Source organism: Gymnoscopelus braueri (genome assembly GCF_963280865.1).
Source record: "Gymnoscopelus braueri genome assembly, chromosome: 1".
Classification (NCBI taxonomy): domain Eukaryota; kingdom Metazoa; phylum Chordata; class Actinopteri; order Myctophiformes; family Myctophidae; genus Gymnoscopelus; species Gymnoscopelus braueri.
The window spans coordinates 15,154,289-15,172,455 of NC_137603.1; the positions used below are offsets into that span (position 1 = coordinate 15,154,289).

General features: G+C 39.8%; 1 protein-coding gene across 1 annotated transcript; it reads right to left on the minus strand.

Annotated features, from left to right (window-relative positions):
• Nucleotides 1–566: 566 nt before the first annotated feature.
• Nucleotides 567–8,748, minus strand: stk16 (serine/threonine kinase 16). The gene is made up of 7 exons (XM_080427919.1): nt 8,629–8,748; nt 7,993–8,212; nt 7,766–7,899; nt 7,133–7,220; nt 5,007–5,135; nt 4,717–4,838; nt 567–2,535 (listed from the first exon to the last, which is right to left on the minus strand). Exons 1-7 carry the CDS (start codon nt 8,715–8,717, stop codon nt 2,397–2,399), a joined length of 921 nt encoding a protein of 306 aa, XP_080284045.1. The 5' UTR covers nt 8,718–8,748; the 3' UTR covers nt 567–2,396.
• Between the last annotated feature and the right edge of the window lie 9,419 nt (nt 8,749–18,167).

Here is an 18,167-nt window from a genome sequence, read left to right on the forward strand (position 1 = left end):
AGTTACTTTTCAGATATAAATTATTACATTATGAAACATACATTTACCAATTCAGCCCTATTTTATACAGAGGCAATTTGAAAATAGCCGATCTACAAGATCGTGAGCTTGTAGATCTGCTATTTTCAAATATTTAGTACTTTTACTTTTCATACTTTAAGTACATTTTGATGCCAATACTTTTGTACTTTTACTCAAGTAAATATTGAATTCTGGACTATTACTTGTAACAGAGTATTTTTATATTGCAGTATTGGTACTTTTACTTAAGTAAAGAATTTGAGTACTTTTTCCACCACTATTGGTCAATCTCATGTATGAGTGCCCGGAAGGGTAAGCGTTACCTCTGAGAATGATTAGAGGGAAGTGAGGTACGACATCACATTGAGCTGAGTGACCCTAAAAGTTGTAAATCCTGTCACCTAAACAGTTTCTGATAATTGTCACACACACACACACAGGGTTGCACTGGTCTGCCACCGACAGATTATTAATCTTGGGCTAAACTTCCAAGGATGCTTGTGCATTAAAATAAACAAAAATAAATAAATAGATACAAACCGTAATTGACATGATTAAAGATTTTAATGTGACTAAATGTGATTGGGACTTAGAATGGAAGAGGTCACTCTTTTAGGTGGGAAGAGTCACCTAAAACATATGAACCAAATCCTTTTCAACATTCATCGTGATGGATTTAAACAAGTCATTTATGTATGAAATTACATGTTTGATGAACATTGAATGTCAAAAGACAGTGGCATAATCACTGCTTCACCAATGCTACATTGTAGTACAAAGAAAGAAGCTTTCAATTTGAATCTATTGCATTCGACATGATCGTGTAACATTATTGAAAATAAATGTTTTAAAAAGAATAAACAACAAAACATTTCCAACACCGCTACATTTTCATTTTAAGAACTAATCAAATGGCATCGTTGTTATTGATTAAACAATATCAATTATTTCTTCATTTTTGTTCTGCATGTTCAAAATGGTAGGGTAGAATTACTTACAGTATATTGATGGACCTCACAATACAGTATACCCTTCTTAATAACCTGTCTAATTATTGCATTGGTGAGGCGCTAACCATTGTACAAAATACAGACAGCAATATGTCATTTAAAAACACTGCATATTTGCACACAGTATTCGTAATCTTTCTAACTGTAGCAGTAAACTCTGAGCAAATAAAATAAATATTGGATTTAGTTTCAGCTGCTCTGAGGTCCAATATCACATCGTTCTTAATTCACACTACATTGATTAAATTGCAACTAAATGCCCCAAACAGTATCCCTTAAAAAAAAATACAAAAAAACAGTACCATTAGAATCTTCCTTCAAACTATACTCTTTCTCAGACAACTAGGTGAATCCTGAGATAGAACAATAAAAAAAAAAGTCTCTCTTTACATTTTCAAGCAAATAATAGGCAATCCAAAATTAAATTCAGGCAATATGCTAAAATGGTAGGAATTTACACATGTTACACAAAGAAAAAAGTGCAGTAAAATGTTACAATGTAACAGTAGCAGATTATGTGACAGATCATCTACTGATAAAAGTGGATCCAGTGGTATCCGTTCAATAAAACTTTTGACATGATGGTTACATTTCACTTGGGTCAGTGTGGACCAGCTCCAACTCACTCCCTACCGTGTCATTTTGCTGTGCTGTCAAAATAGTGACCCTGCTCAGACATTATCAGCCACTCACAAAGACATGACACATTGACTGATAAATGAAAGGAGCCACACAGGCATTCAAAGTGACTGTGATGGTGGAGCACCTCTGTGTGTTCAAATGCAGCATTGCAGGTGAGGAGCGCTCAACAGTGGATTCTGAGCTTCTCTAGTACAGGCATATTTTCATAGTTGTAATACATAGGCATTACTGCAAGGGATGCAAAAAGGCAGTAAACAAAGTAAATTCCCAGCTCAGAAATGGTCCCTATTCTTTCCTCTAAGCATTCATTATATCTGGGGCAGTTTCCATCCATTGGAAAGTTTGGCAATGCTTTTTTGGTAATGAGTTTCTGACCTAAAAATATATTTTTGGGTTATCAGTGACATTCAATAAAAAACGCCTCAAGTGTGAAGTTCATAACCATTTCTTCGTAAGGCCTTGCTCTCATCATTCTTAACTGTTTAAATATGTTTCTTTCAAAGAATCAGTGGTTTTAAACAAGCCCAACAAACCACGGCCAAGTGTGTGAAATGATCGCTTCTTGCCAATACTTCCAAACTGGATGAAAATATGTACCCAAGCTGTGATACATCAGACTTCAATAATTTATATAAAAAAAGAAAATAGATATTTTCAAACACAGGGTGTGCAAAGTTCTCATTCCAAGGCTACTTTCACCCTCGTCTAGCACACTGGGTTCTATCAGACCATGTTTGTTTCTGTATTAGGGCTGCGACTCTGCAGGTCCTGGACCTGGTCGAGAACCCAGTTGATGTCGGGTCTCTCCTGGGGATTAGACACCATTATGGAGCTAAGCAGCATCTGCAGGCCTTCAGAGTAACTGGCACAATAAAAGAAAGAGAAAGAGAAAGACAGACAGACAGACAGACAGACAGACACAGTTTGATCCCAATTAAAAAAACATGACCCTCACAAAACATTCCTGTTGGCCTGGCACTCAAGTGAGGCGCTTGATGCCTGTGGTCTTGCAGGATTGTGTATAGACTACAGCCACAGTCTCACAAGTTATATATAGAGCACTGTATGACTACAGTTTGTTAACAGATAGAAATATATTTATGTATATGTATGATGTAGGGCTGGGCGATACGACTTCAAATCAATATCACCACTATTTCAAACTTTTGCCTCGATTATGAGTATTGAACACATTTTTTTTATGTGAAAATAGCAGATCTACAAGCTCACAACGTGTCGCATCGCGACGTGTTGTCAGCTTGACAACACGTTCATTTAAACAAAATGAAGAGAAGAGAAAAAGGGATATTTACTCGCGACCCATAAAAATGGGTCCTGACTCACTGTTTGGAAAACACTGGTCAAATCTACCAAATGCTGGAAGATAAACAGAAACCACTCCCTCAATGGACAACGTATGGCAACTAGGGTTGTGTGATGCTCCATATCAGTATCGATCCGATTACTGGGCTTAAGCACTGGATCGTATAGTAAAAAAGTTACAATCCGTTATACCATGGCCATAGAAAATACTTATTCCTGATTGTCGGTTTTGCAGTCAGTATCGGATATTTAGAATCCTCAAACAGTCAAGTCAAATGTTTAATCACGATTTTAAATCAATGCTCATGATAGATTACATGGAATGTAACCATGACAGTAGTAATAAACTAATTGTAGCAACTGTTTGTTGGACTAGAACGTGGTTATCATCAATAGAGGTGGGAAAACTTTTCGATTCTAAGATGCATCGCGACGCGGCTGTGTACGATTCTGCATCAACACAGTGACATGACATAATCGATTATAGCCTATAAACGATTATTGTTGATTTCCGCTGGGAAGGTTACATTCAACCATCTGTGATGCTAAGTTAGCAACATGCTAACGCCACTGATGTTCCGCTTCCTCTGAGGGACAGAGGGAGGTTGAGATCAACAAGTCATAAAAAGTCAGCCAGAATCTCACCACATTCATCAGTCAAGATGTTAACGCCAAAGTATAACGACATTCTACACGTTCAAAGTAAAAAAAAGAATATAAATAAAGCCATGGTATAAGTACGATAATTCACTACGAGGTGTCGCCCCATCCATTACTTTCGATGAAGCATTACGGTCTGCATCCATTACTGTCAAATATTGGCCTAAGTCACTGCGTAAATGCTCGTAGCTGTCATGTGAACAACAGCAGCCACTCAGTGAAAGCTGCCTGCAGTCATCAGGTCAGCAGTGTGGAGGCATTTTAAGCTTAAAGAAAAACAATACCAAAACAGAAATGTCTAAAAAGAGTGTTTCGAGGTGCAGCAGTGCTGAATGTAGCTTACTAACAGTTTAGTAGCTGTTTATAGAGAAAAGCAAACAAACAAATATAGTATCTGCTATCTGGCTGGAATCAGTATCGTCAGATATTATACAACTAGTTCAGACAAAGCATTTTGATTTGTCAAAATAGGCTCTCCACCTGTGCTCAAATCACGATAAAGAAAGAATACCTCAGTCATGTTCAAATGAAATAGGCATCATTACTGTAAATATCACTTAGCCATTGATATAAACAGAGATATCAACAGATTTCCATAGTAATGAAGATGCTAACCAGTGTAGTTAACGTTACATTATGTTGCCTTGTTGGGTATCGGATTTGACAGAGATCTTCAGTGTGTAAGGAACTAGCACTTTACAAACTAACTGATTTTGGGATTTTCTTGAATGATATTAATTTATGTGTTGCATACATGGCTGCTGGGTCGCAAGACAAATTTCAGTGTGAACTGACAATAAAGTATTATCGTATCGTATCGTATCGTAATAAAAAAAAAAGACCTTTGTAGTTGCTAACCGTTGTATGATCGCGATATTACACTCAAGAGTGTTTTTGCCACTTCTATGATACTAATGGAACAAGCGGTTAACTGCATCATTGTTGTGGCAATAATAACAGTTAAGAATACCCTCTTGAGTAATATCGCTTACCTCAAGGTTGTGGCTCTGAATTGGGAAATGAAAAGAGTGGTAAGGGGCCATTCCTACTGAGGTCTTACCTGCAAGCTTGAGGGATAACTACAGGATTCTGAACGGCCAAGGCAACGCTATCCCCTTTCTGAAACACCAGGTCATACGGCCCCTCTAGGATCATCATACAATACAGTACGCATCCGAGTGACTGAAGGGAGGCAAGGGAATGGGGAACAAATGGAGCAGGATAGAAGAAAAACAGTCACCAACAGGTCTGAAGCATCAAGTGTTATATTGTTGAATGATTCTGATAGAAGGTTGGAAAGCACCAGTGTCACGTTACATAACAAAACTACTGTGAAATTAAACACTGTACCCAGATATCAGTGCGCTCATCAATAATGCAGTGGCTCTCGACATTGAAGAGCTCAGGAGCCCTGTAGGAAATTGTACATCGCTGGGCTGCCCAGTCCTGAATGGTCATGGCCTCTCTGGTTCCTCTCACCTACAGTATAAAACAATATCATGCATGTTAATTTAACCATAATCTCTCAAGAACAGATTCAGAGCTGCGCAAATGCAAAAGTGAAAAACGCTGGCGGCGCTGTTTTTCCTTTTTATTTGACTTGGGATCCCAGATTGATTTAACCCTAATGGGTTAAAATTAACACTAAATGAACACAGATTTTGACAATGCATTTACAATATATTCAGCACACGATCAAAGGAAAAGATACTGTGTGTTCACAATTGCAAAGTAATAAACTCCAGGTGAATGCAAGGTGCTCACAAAGTCTCATGCGGGTCGAAACCATTTCTCTTGTTTTTTTTATTGTGATATGCCCCAAACTAATAAAAGGCATTTAAACCACTTAAGCCCCATTTATAATTCATCATATGATGGTGTTCCGCGTCAAAAATAGCTAATCTACAAGGTCACAATGTGACGCATTTTAACCCGTGGGAACACTCTGCTATATTTGGACATTTCTGAAAATTGTGGCCAATAATTGTTCATGTGGTTAACCACATCCTTGGCTTGGTACGAGAAGTAAGCGCGAGTGCTTCTCCTTTTTTCTATATTCTGCAAAGGATTTTCCTCATTCATGGGACCAAGCTGTTCATGACCTTGTTAAGACTAATTTAAGCAGTGTCGCACGCCGTACGAGAATAGCCAACCTACAAGCTCACAACGCGTCACATCTGCGACACGTTGTGAGCTTGTAGGTCAGCTAGTCTCTAGTTGTCAAAAGTTATTTTTTCAAATCATTTTGAGAACTTTTTCTCAAATAATTTCGAGAACTTTTTCTCAAATAATTTCGAGAACTTTTTCTCAAATAATTTTGAGAACTTTTTCTCTTGGAGGGGTCACCAGATAATTTGCTGAACAGGCAACATTGTTTTCTCACTCAACAGTAAATAAACCAACATACAGTTAGGCCTGTCACAATTATTACATAATCGCTAGGGGTGTGCCGATACACTAATTTCACCAAACGATACGATACGATATTTGGCTCACAACTTCGATACGATTTCGATACGATACGATACGCACGTTTTTATTATGAAAATATATGGGGGAGAGAAAATGCAAACAAATAATTCTGTTTTTGCGCAAACTTGTAGATTTTCAGCTACAATAGCCGTTTTGAATCCAAATAGGGCAATAGTGTGACACCTGACCCGAAAAAAAACAAACATGTTGTCACCCTTTTCACCTCGGGGCTGTTTTTTTTTTTTTCAAAACGATACATATCGTCATGAAAACGTATCGCGATATATCGCGGGACGATATATCGGCACACCCCTAATAATCGCCTTACAACACGTCAGTGTTGTAAGCATGTAGATCAGCTATTTACGCAATTCTTTAAAAACAAATTGAAGCATAAAATTATTAAATGTGTCAGTAACTTCTTTGTATATTCAAGTTATTTGTCATACTGCCTTGTGCAATTTGTGATTATGAAGCCTAAAAACCAAACGGAAATTAAAATTGTATTCATATGTTCCAATGCTCAATGACAAAAACACAATTAAATCGTTAATCGCAATTATTTGTTTGACAATTAATCGTCAACTTAAATTTTAATCGTGACAGCCCCTACATACAGTATAAGAGTATACTGGATATCTGCACATTTCTAAAGTGACAATTTAAGGACTTTTAAGACCTTTTGAATACCTCTGAAATGAAATTTTCATTGTGTCAAAAGTAATCAACAAAATAAACTATGAAAAATTGGCAAACATTGGCGAAATAGTCAAAATATTACCTAAGAAAGAGGCAAAAATGTTGAAAATAGTCGATCACAACGCCTCGTGGCTATTTTCACAATATGCATCTGTGGAACCGAGTCAAACTAAATGTAATGCCTCAACTCCTACAATTCCAAGAGCTTGTCAGGGTGGGGGGTACCCAGTTCAAATATGATTCTTTTGGGGGGTCACGGCTTGAGAAGTTTGAGAACCACTGCTCTATGGGACCCAATGTCTCACCTCAATCCTGGCTCTGTTCATAGAACCCAAGTCCATCAGAAGGGGTCTGTCACCCTCCTCCAGGAGCACATTGGTGGGCTTCAGGTCTCTGACAGAAACAAGCACATCAATCATTTATGTGCGCAGTATCAGATAATATACCCATTTAAAAATCCACTGTATTGAATCATGTTAAAATATTGTCAATACTCACACAATTAAGCACTCTTTATCTTTGTGAAATGATGACTACTGTGTTTGTATTTGAATAGGGTGCGTAGCCATAGATGTAATTTTCACAGTCTAGGTTTGTTATTTCAAGTCTGATCTGTGCACGTAAAACGAAAACACCAAGTGAAGTTCCTAGCAAATGCAACCGTACATATAAATGTGGTTCTGATCACAGGGATTACTTGGCAAAGCTGGCGGGGTAGTATTAAGGTATCGAGGAACATACTGAAATGTTTTATTATATTGCTGTTTGGAATAAGAAACCAACAGATAGCTAATTTTCCTATAGATTTTTTTTTACCAAGGAGGAGGTGAAAAAAAAACTACCTCAATGATTTACTGCTGCACCAAATATTTGTACTGTTTGAGTACGGTATGTACCTAAACACTTCTATTAGCATGCATGCATGTAGTGTAGCATACCTGTGTGCATAGCCTTTCTCATGAATAGCCTTGAGGCCAGAGCAAATACCATGCAGGATGTGCAAGATCCGTCTTTCAGCCATCAAGGTCCCCTTGTCTCTAAGTTTCTCCAACACGGACCATAGGCTGCCCTTCTACATACATGCAAACAGACACATTTCATAATTACTCCAGAAATCTTTTATTTTTTAACAAAAATAAATAAAATAAAATAAGTGTTAACTCACCCTAACGTAGGGTAGAAGTAACCAGGCTTCACTTTTTCCTCCACGGTCTACGAAAGTGTGTGCCGTCAAGCCCAGGATGTTGGGGTGGTTAAACATCTGATGCATCTCCACCTCCGTCTGCGCCTCCTGGCGACCCTCGCGGTCATGACACAGGATCCTCTTCAAGGCATAGAAGCGACCATCCTGAACACCTTCCACCAGGTCCACATAGCTGAACCCACTGACGGAGGGAGGGAGAACAGAAGCAAAGAGATTACGGGTGCAACTGATGATCGAATGAAAGGATTTAACTGATTTAAAAAAACTAAATCGATATATAATAATACAATTATAGATTAATAATCGATCCCTATTTTGGGCATGAATGGATGAGTTATAGAAAAGGAAATAGGAAAAGAATAAAATAGGGCTGAGATTAAGTGATTCATTGAAATATAAAAGAAATACAAAACAATAAGAAAAAACCCTTATTGTCGATTATTGGAGAAAGTAATTGATAGAATAATCTCTAAGAAAATAGTCGATAGTTGCAGCCCTAAAAGCAAGGAGAATGAAGATGGCCAATGGTCCAATGGAGGTAGGGGTGTGGATGGAATCATGAATTCCAATGTACACTGATCACATGCATTTTCTTACCCTTCGTCTAGTTTCTGGATGAAGAAATATCTCTTGTTGTCAATGGTAATGGATCCACGAGAGCATAAACACAGGGCCTGACCCATCATTTCTGGTACATTGCTTGGCACCAATGATACCCAAGGACTGAAAGACAAATGTTGGATTCAATTTAACTGGCAAGTTCGAGAGCTGAGGGACAGACTCGATGATGCACAGAGGGAAAGAGAGACGTGATGGTGAACTAGATTAAAAGCAATGGTGTAAAGTAACTAAGTACATTCACTCAAGTACTGTACTTAAGTAACATTTTGAGGTATTTTTACTTTACTGTAGTATTTCCAATTTTCAATACTTTTACTTCTACTCCACTACATGTCAGAGGCAAATATTGTACTTTTACTCCACTACAATTATTTGAAAACTTTAGTTACTAGTTACTTTGCAGATATATATAAAACATACATTAACCACTTTAGCCTAGGCTATTTGAAAATAGCCAATCTGCAAGCTCACAACATGTTGCGACGCGTTGTGTGCTTGTAGATCTGCTATTTTCAAACATTTGAGTACTTTTACTTTCGGTACTTTAAGTATATTTTGATGCCAATACTTTTGTATTTTTACTCAAGTAGCATTTTGAACACAGGCCTTTTACAGAGTATATTTTCATATTGTGGTATTGCTACTTTTACTCAAGTAAAATATCTGAGTACTTCTCCCACCACTGGGTACTGTACCCGCTGCAAATAATAGTTTTGGTTGATCAAAATTCTAAACACAAGTGGAGCTGACACTGACTGTAATAATAATGCATATGAAGATGGCTAGAGGAGCTACAGTTCATTTTGAATTGATGTGCGCTGCTAAGTAACTTAATGCCAGTATTCATCCTGAACTAGACAGTACAGAGTTCACTATAGCAACTTCACAGAGGTAAATTAAACATCAAATAAAATGTTACATTTATACCGCAGTGTTGTAAGACAGCCGGTTGTTATGTTTCCTTTCTCATCTTCTTCTTCTCCTCAAGTTATCTTCCTCTTCTTCTTCTTCTTCTCTTGGTTTATTGGCGGATCGCAACCAACCTAAAGGTGCATACCGCCACCTACTGTACAAGAGTGTGTAACATCATGTCATTTATGTCACTTATATTCTGCAACTCAACCTTGTATCATGTAAAACGTAATACAGTGCCGTCCTAATCATTACTACTCCCTTTCCCAATTCCCTCTGCTCCAAGAATCCCTAGCCCTGAAACATGACTGTCATACCATGACAGTCATGGTGCCGAGTCCCCCTGGTCTAAAGTTGTGTTCGATTTTTTTCACATTGCCATCTCTCACATAAACATAAACGTTCAGATTTCAAATATAAAGTGCTTACCACCGAGCCACGGATGTTACAAGGCGATGCGGACCGCGATGAGTACCCGTATCTCCCGTATTGTTCAATAAAAAGCATTTTAATCCCATCGCCGGCCATTTTCTTTTTTTGTTTTTTTTTGTTTTGTAATGTATCAGAGTGCAATACACCTCCCAACCATTAGTGTCGCATGGTTGAAAGTATCGGAGACAATTTGGAGAAAATGGCCGGCGATGGGATTAAAATGCTTTTTATTGAACAATACGGGAGATACGGGTACTCATCGCGGTCCGCATCGCCTTGTAACATCCGTGGCTCGGTGGTAAGCACTTTATATTTGAAATCTGAACGTTTATGTTTATGTGAGAGATGGCAATGTGAAAAAATAGAACACAACTTTAGACCAGGGGGACTCGGCACCATGACGCTTGTATACAAGCGTCATGTGAACCATGGCTAAAGAATCCCCATAATATCCAATTCCCGTTCTGCTTCACAAACTTTGTCACATAATTGTGCTCTTTCCTCTGCATAGCTGTCAGCTTCTCTCTGTATGGTATGTCTCTGTCACGCATTGTGTGTGTATGTGTTGTAGACTTTACACAGACTGTGTGTTCAGGAGACGTTGTGAGTAGCTGTCAATGCTGTTGTTGATACGGCCAGCTGTTGATACGACCCTATATAAAATATAGGGTCGAAATACGCCGAAATACGTCACTGGTAGCTAGGCTCCTCCTCGACTCCTCCCTATGCCCGGAGTCTATAGAATGTGCTCTACATGTTCTGCGTCAGCGTCACCACAGTTCCCACATTTGTTGCTCTCTGCTCGGCTCTGCTTATAGACAAAGAATTCCACTGCTCTGCGAGGGCTCCAACTGTAGTAAAGAATAAACAAAACTACTTCGCTACTCACCAAAACAAAGGCTGTTTTGTGTTGTTGAAAGTCTATTCTCCAGGGTGGGAAGCCTCTCAGCACCCCACCTTCTCTGTAAATACACTTTTTGGGCAGAAAACTAAATATGTCCACGAGACGGAATTTTTTTTATTTACTCCGCTGCGCCCTCTACAGATATGGTCAATAGTAATTTATATTGACCAGATCTGTAGAGGGCGCAGTGGAATCAAAAGTCTAACGTTTGGACACGCCTTCCATTCAATGGTTATTCTTTATTTAAATTATTTTCTACACATAGTTCAACGCTGAACACATCAAAACTATGAAAGAAAAAAAGCTAGCCATTAAATGTACCACCCATTCATTCATTTATTTTTAATTTTTATATATATTCTTCAATTATGCGGGGAAAATATGTTTTAAAAGATCAAAGTGTTGACCGTGTAATGGGCCAACCTCCCTCAGTTTTGTTTTTAGATGCCAACTCCATAAGATGGCCTATCTGATGTAGTTGACATCTGACAGTTGACAAAAAAAAAATGTTCTTTCATTCTGTAGCCCCTAGAGGGAGGCAGAGAAAGTGATGTCATAATAGACACAGGTATTTAAGGCCTTCTGAAAAGGCAGCTAGGTCATTAATCTGTGGGAACTCAACACTGCTGGTAGCATGTTGAGAGCATAGATATGTAGGCCTAATGGTTGAGAGGAGGATGTTTGAGTGTTGACCTGTTAACCCGGTAAGCTTGTTTATTTTGGTTTGTTTTTTGTATCCTCGCTTTTATTGTTGTATTTTATATGATCTACAATGAATGTTTTTATATCATCAGGTCTTTGATACTCACTGTTGGTGCTTTGTGGTGCCTGTCCAGTGTTCAGCAATTGTTTGGGGTGTGGCCTAGTCTCCGTGAAATAGGCATTTAACCCTTTAAACTGGAGATATGTGAGTATCAGATTATGTATGTGCAAAGGAGAACAAATGTCTCTGTAGGTTTTGTTGTTTATGATTTTGTATGACATTTTGGTTTAACATGTGTGTGTGTATATATGATATATCTGATGTCATTGTATAACCGGTGCAGACAGGGGGGCTTGATGTGATGTGTGGAAACATTGAGAGGCTTCTGATGTGTGGAAAGTACATTGAGAGGCTTCTGATGTGTGTGTGTGTGTACTGTGTATATAATAAGAGCTAAGGTAATCCTTTTATTGGTTTGCCCATTGTATCTCATGTGACATTTTGTAGCTGAGTGAGTGCATATTGTGTTTATGTATTACATGCTTTGTGCATATTGTGAAATGTCTGCTTTGTCATTGATCTGTAGGTCCATGTGGAACAAGCGGCACACTTAAGGACCGCTGTTCCTTTTCCCTTTGTTTGATTTACTTTACTACTTGTACCAGTCTTCCCTTTATATTTGCTTAAACACTTTTAACCATTTCTATATATGCACAATTGCACATAAATGAAGTACCATTTTGTAAGCTTTTCTATTATAAAATAATTGCTATTTTTAAACCCTACACTTTAGTCTGCCTTACATTTATGTAGCGGGGTAACAATTCCACAGCACAGTCATAGTTAGTTGACAATTTATTAATAGAATAACACCTTTTTAAATTAAATTTAGTTTGGATTTAGAAGGACTGACGTAGTTGACATTATGGTTGGGGGACAGTCGGGACACAGTAATATTATTTAGTGCATTTATCAAAAATAGAAAGCTTACCAGAGATTTAGCAGATTTCCTGCCTTTTTTTTTACTAACCGGGAAGTGAGACAGGGGACCTTAGAATAAAAACCTCAAAGTGGGGTTGAGGGACCTTCAGAGTTGCTTGACCATGGTTCAAATTGACCATTACAGGTCACAGAATCCCTCTGTGATTATAGTCTGGCTACGTGAGGCTACTTCAAATTAAGTCCACAAATATAGGCTTCACAGAGTTCAAGTAATAGACACATCTCAACATCAACTGTTCTGAGGAGACCGTGTGAATCAGGCATTCATGGTCAAATTGCTGCAAAGAAGCGACTGCTGAGGGCATACAAGTCAGAATACGAGAATTATTTGGGCCAAGAAACGCAGGAATGGACATTAGACCAGTGGAAATCTGTACTTTGGTCTGAGTCCAAATTTGAGATTTTTGGTTCCACCCATCGTGTTTTTTGTGAGACACAGAGAGGGTGAGCGGATGATTTCTGCAAGTGTGGTTCCTATCATGGAGGAGGAGGTTGATGGTGTGGGGGTGCTTTGCTGGTGACACTGTTGGTGATTTACAAAAAATTCAAGGCACACTTAAGCAGCATGGCTACCACAACATTCTGCAGCGACCTTCCAGTCCATCAGGTTTGTGCTTAGTGGGAACAATAGTGAACATTTGTTTTTCAACAGACAATGACCCCCCCCCCCCCAGCTATTTAAGGGCTATTTGACTAAGAAGGTGAGTGATGGAGAGCTGTGAACAAAGGGATTCTACCGTTGCGCCTCAAGCCTTAGACGGCCGGTCCGGTGCGTCACAGGAGTAGGGACAGTATATGCAGAAGAGAGAACACTGGAGCAACACGGACAGTTTAGGCCTTTTATTTAGATCGGTGCAAGTACAACAGAATGACTGACGTTTCGGTCTTTCGACCTTCCTCAGAGTCATGACTCTGAGGAAGGTCGAAAGACCGAAACGTCAGTCATTCTGTTGTACTTGCACCGATCTAAATAAAAGGCCTAAACTGTCCGTGTTGCTCCAGTGATGGAGAGCTGTGTCAGAGGACCTGACCTCCACTTCATTATCACCTGATCTAAACTCAACAGATGTTTGGGGTGAGTTGGACCGCAGCATGAAGGAAAAGCAGCCAACAAGTCCTCATCACCTCTGGGAACTCTTCAAGACTGTAGGAAAACCATGCTAGGTGGCTGATTGAGAGAATGCCACGTGCAAAGCTGTCCTCAAAGCAAAAAAGGTGGCTACTTTGAATAATCTAAAATATATTCTGGTTTATTTTTTTTGTTTAGTAAATTATTATAAATGTATTCTCATAGTTCTGATAGGTATGTAGGCCTACATACAATGTAGAAAATAATAAAAGTAAAGAGAAACCATTGAATGGAAAGGTGTACCATACACACAAAAAGTGTGTACATGAACATGCACTTGTTGAATGAACAGCACAGCTGCCAGATTTGCCAAATCTCTGCCATGCGGGATCAGCTTGGGCGTGTTATTCGTGCTAGAGTGACCAACACAACCATGATGGCTGACTTGCGACAAATCCTGGCTGAAGAGTGTAATCAGTGGTGGAAAGTAACCAAGTACATTTACTTAAGTACTGTACTTAAGTATAATTTTGGGTTATTTGTACTTTACTGAGTATTTCCAATTTCCAATACTTTTACTTCTACTCCACTTCATCTCAGGGGCAAATATTGTACTTTTACTCCACTACAATTATTTGAAGACTTTAGTTACTTTTCAGATATAAATGATAAACTAGCCGATCTACAAGCTCACAAGCGTCGCATCACGACGCGTTGTGAGCTTGTAGATCGGCTATTTTCAAACATTTTAGTACTTTTACTTTTGGTACTTAAGTACATTTTGATGCCAATACTTTTGTACTTTTACTCAAGTAAATGTTTAATTCCGGACTTTTACTTGTAACAGAGTACTTCTACATTGCAGTATTGGTACTTTTACTTAAGTAAAGAATTTGAGTACTTTTTCCACCACTGAGTGTAATGCCATCCCACAGCAGTATGTGGCCAGAATGGTGAGCAGCATGAGGAGGAGGAGCCATGTTGTGTACGGTATACCAAGTGTACGCAACATGGGAACCACCCGGGGGCACTGACCAGAAAGATCAGGGAGGTTGAAGAGGTGCATGTTAACCATAAGCATGACAAGAGCTGGAAGCTCATCAGTGACTGCCAAGATCCAGGGAGAAAGTGCAACGGAACGAGTGGAAACTTGGTACTTGCACTTCAAAAAGCTTGTGCCCAAACATATTGAAGCGTTTGACTTCATCAACGAAGCATACACATCTGCCGAGCTACCGGCGCTGTGGCGCATAATGTCGAATCGTTCCGGTACCAAATTCAGGAGACCTCACCCAAGACGGAAAACTACAGGGGCATCAGCTTGTGCTCACAAGTTGCCAAGACAGCTTAACCCGATGATCCTCAACCACCTTAGAACAGTCTCAGGCGCTCAGGCCCTCTGCTGAGAAACTCACAGAATGGCTCTTGCCCTGAGCAAACAACAGTCGGGACAGATAGTGGCTCTGAGGAGGGTGTGGGGTGACCTGTCTGCGGTGATCACCTTCATTGACCTCCAAAAAGCCTTTGACACCAAGAGGCTTTGATCTCTGATCCAGGTGCATCATGAGCTATATAGCTCTCACTGCTCATACACACCAAGGCATAGATGCAACACACACACACACACACACACACACACACACACACACACACACACACACACACACACACACACACACACACACACACACACACACACACACACACACACACACACACACACACACACACAAGGTGAAAGAGGTATGATGTAACCTAGAAGTGATACTGGTCTTGCATTGCGTACATTGATCATGTGATTTTCCTATTCATAATCATTATATTCATAATGCATGAGGAGGAGTGGAGCGTAATCATTATGAATATTCATAATGATTACAGCATGGAAAAGAAGAGAGAACAGAGAGGACAGAAGAGGGGGGGAAATTAACATAGTGGAGAGGAGACATGAGCAGGAGACAATGAGAGAGGAGAAAAGGAGAGAGAAAAATACAACCAGTGAGGAGAGGATGAGGGGAGCACTGGAGGAATACAAAAAGGCCCTCGAGAGAGATAGAGTCCTCTCGGGCGTGGAATGTTCCCCGGGCCACGCTGAAAAGAAGGGGAGACTTGGAGAAGGGTGAGAGGCAAGGCTGCTGGCATTGACCATGTGTCTGGGAGGAAACTGTATATATCCCTGAAGAAGCAAGTGGCTCCAACAGTGCCCAGTCAACATCACTGTTTGGTGATTTTGTGTTCCAGACAGCCCAGAACCAGAACAACTTACTGTTCTTGTTATCTCTGTTGGCAATAAATCAAATACACCTATAGTCAATCACCAGTTCTCGGGAGCATCCACTAGAGGGCGCTACGCTGCAAAATAACAGTGGAAGAGTGTCACTCAGAGAATGTGAGAAAATGATAAATGTAATAAGACAGCTAGCCCTACGTAGATAATAAGATGTGTTATCAAATCTTAACCTATGCAGGGATGTGCCTAAATGTTGGCTAGAGTCAGTTGAAAAGATAGAGGAGTAACACCATTTCAAAATGATTTTCTTTTCTTTTTTTCATTCTCTCACGCAGACATGTGGCTACCTGTTCTCTGTCCTGCGGTGGGGGTTGTGTGGAAATCCCTTGTCAAACCAGTTTAACTGGACAGACAGATGCTTCTCTTATTTCCAAAGACATACAGTAGGGTTTACTGGTTCTGTAGATGTAGCCTAATTACATTCTCTATGAACAAGTTGATTTTTTAAATAGCAAAGGCAAATGCAATTGGTTCAGTTCATTTAGTTGTGTTCTTATCATGCATAGACTAACCTAGGTCTAGGCCTACTGATATATGATATATAGCCTAATATCCAACCTTGTTGCCAGTGGTGGAAAAGGTACTCACATTTTCTACTTAAGTAAAAATATATATATATACTGCAATGTAGAAATACTCTGTTACAAGTAAAAGTCCGGTAATCAAAATATATTTGAGTAAAAGTATTGGCATCAAAATGTACTTAAAGTCAAAAGTAGAAAGTATTCATTATGAAGAATGTCCCATTTCACACGTTTTCAAATGTATAAAAATCTTTTGAAAATAGCAGATAGCAAGCTCACAATGCCTCGCATCGGGACGCATTGTGAACTTGTAGATGGGCTGTTTTCAAATGGCCGAAATGTAAAAGTATATAGGGCTGAAGTTGGTAATGTATGTTTTTTTTATTCAGAAAATTGGAGTAAAGTAAAAATGAATTGTACTTGTAAGTAGGCTACAGTAGGCCTACTTCAGTACATCCCACCCAAGTTTCCACCACTGCTTGCATTGATACACATTGCATTGATGATGAGATTTAGTTTTGTTGACACTTAGCAGAAGCATCACTCCCTATCAAATAAACAAGTGGGTGAAAAATGGGAGTGGTGTAGTAATGTTAATTCTGGGGACAGACTGAGCAACAAGCTGTAACATGACAAGGGCTGTTTTAAGAATGTTGCCTAGAAGAAGGCTGTCATTGGCGGATGTTGTTGTCATTCGTTGGCAGTGTTGCCAGATTTTGTTTGGGAAATAAGCCACCAGGTCTAGGAAAACAAGCCCAAAAGAAGCGACTAGGCCACATGAGCACTTTAAACCTACTGTATACAACACTGATGATACGTCCCAGGTGTATCCATTTGATGTTTTTTCGTTATAGTTATTCTATTTATAGTGACTCATAGGAATAGACGTGACAACCAGGAATAGTTTGGTGACCACTGCTGGAGAGACGGTTGACAGCCGGAATGTAGACGGCATCCGGGAGCAGTATGGGCTAGCGCCCCAGCCTGTGTCTTCCGTGAGGAAGAAGCCCAACAAATCCACGGTGAGGCCTTTAAGGAGGGTCATTCAAGCAAGCCGCAAGTGGAGCCTGCAGTACCACCACGGCCCAAGAAACCATCACGCCAGAATGAAATGTGTGGACCAGGGGAGTCTGGTGCAACACTCAGGTCCTGGACCTGGTGAGACGGAGGAGGAGCCCGGCCAGGAGGCCATCCACAGAGCCTAGTCCCTCCACGTGCCAGAGCCTCTCCTCTCCCCCAGTCCCGGCAGAGTAGTTCCGGAGAAGCAGATTGAGTGGCCCTGTCTTACCCTAAGAGGACTGACCGTGGGTAGCTACTGGGACGTAAGTCGGGGCTTGATCAACCCCGGCTGGGTCACCTGGGCGAGGGTGAATGTTGCAAGACCCGAAACACCCGTTGACCCCAGGCTACAATGCTGATGATACGTCCCAGGTGCATCCATGTGATGTTTTTTCGTTATATACATCGGCTGTTTGAAAATAGCAGATCTACAAGCTTAACGTGGTGTAAGCTTGTAGATCTGCTATTTTTAAAATAATCTTGAAATAAAATATGGAATATTTGGAATATTTTTGAAATACACAAATATGGTATGGCGCCCTGGCACAAAACATTTTCAGATGGGGGTTAGGTTAGGGACAAATACATATTAATTTGGGGGTCCATGACCATGACATGAA

Bases quoted from the DNA above. Each gene is read 5' to 3' on its own strand.
- stk16 (XM_080427919.1), bottom strand. From the start codon at position 8,717: ATGATGGGTCAGGCCCTGTGTTTATGCTCTCGTGGATCCATTACCATT. The intron at 8,213-8,628 runs GTAAGAAAATGC...TCCCTCCGTCAG, and splicing joins ATCCAGAAACTAGACGAAGG to TGGGTTCAGCTATGTGGACC. The intron at 7,900-7,992 runs GTGAGTTAACAC...GCATGTATGTAG, and splicing joins TACTTCTACCCTACGTTAGG to AAGGGCAGCCTATGGTCCGT.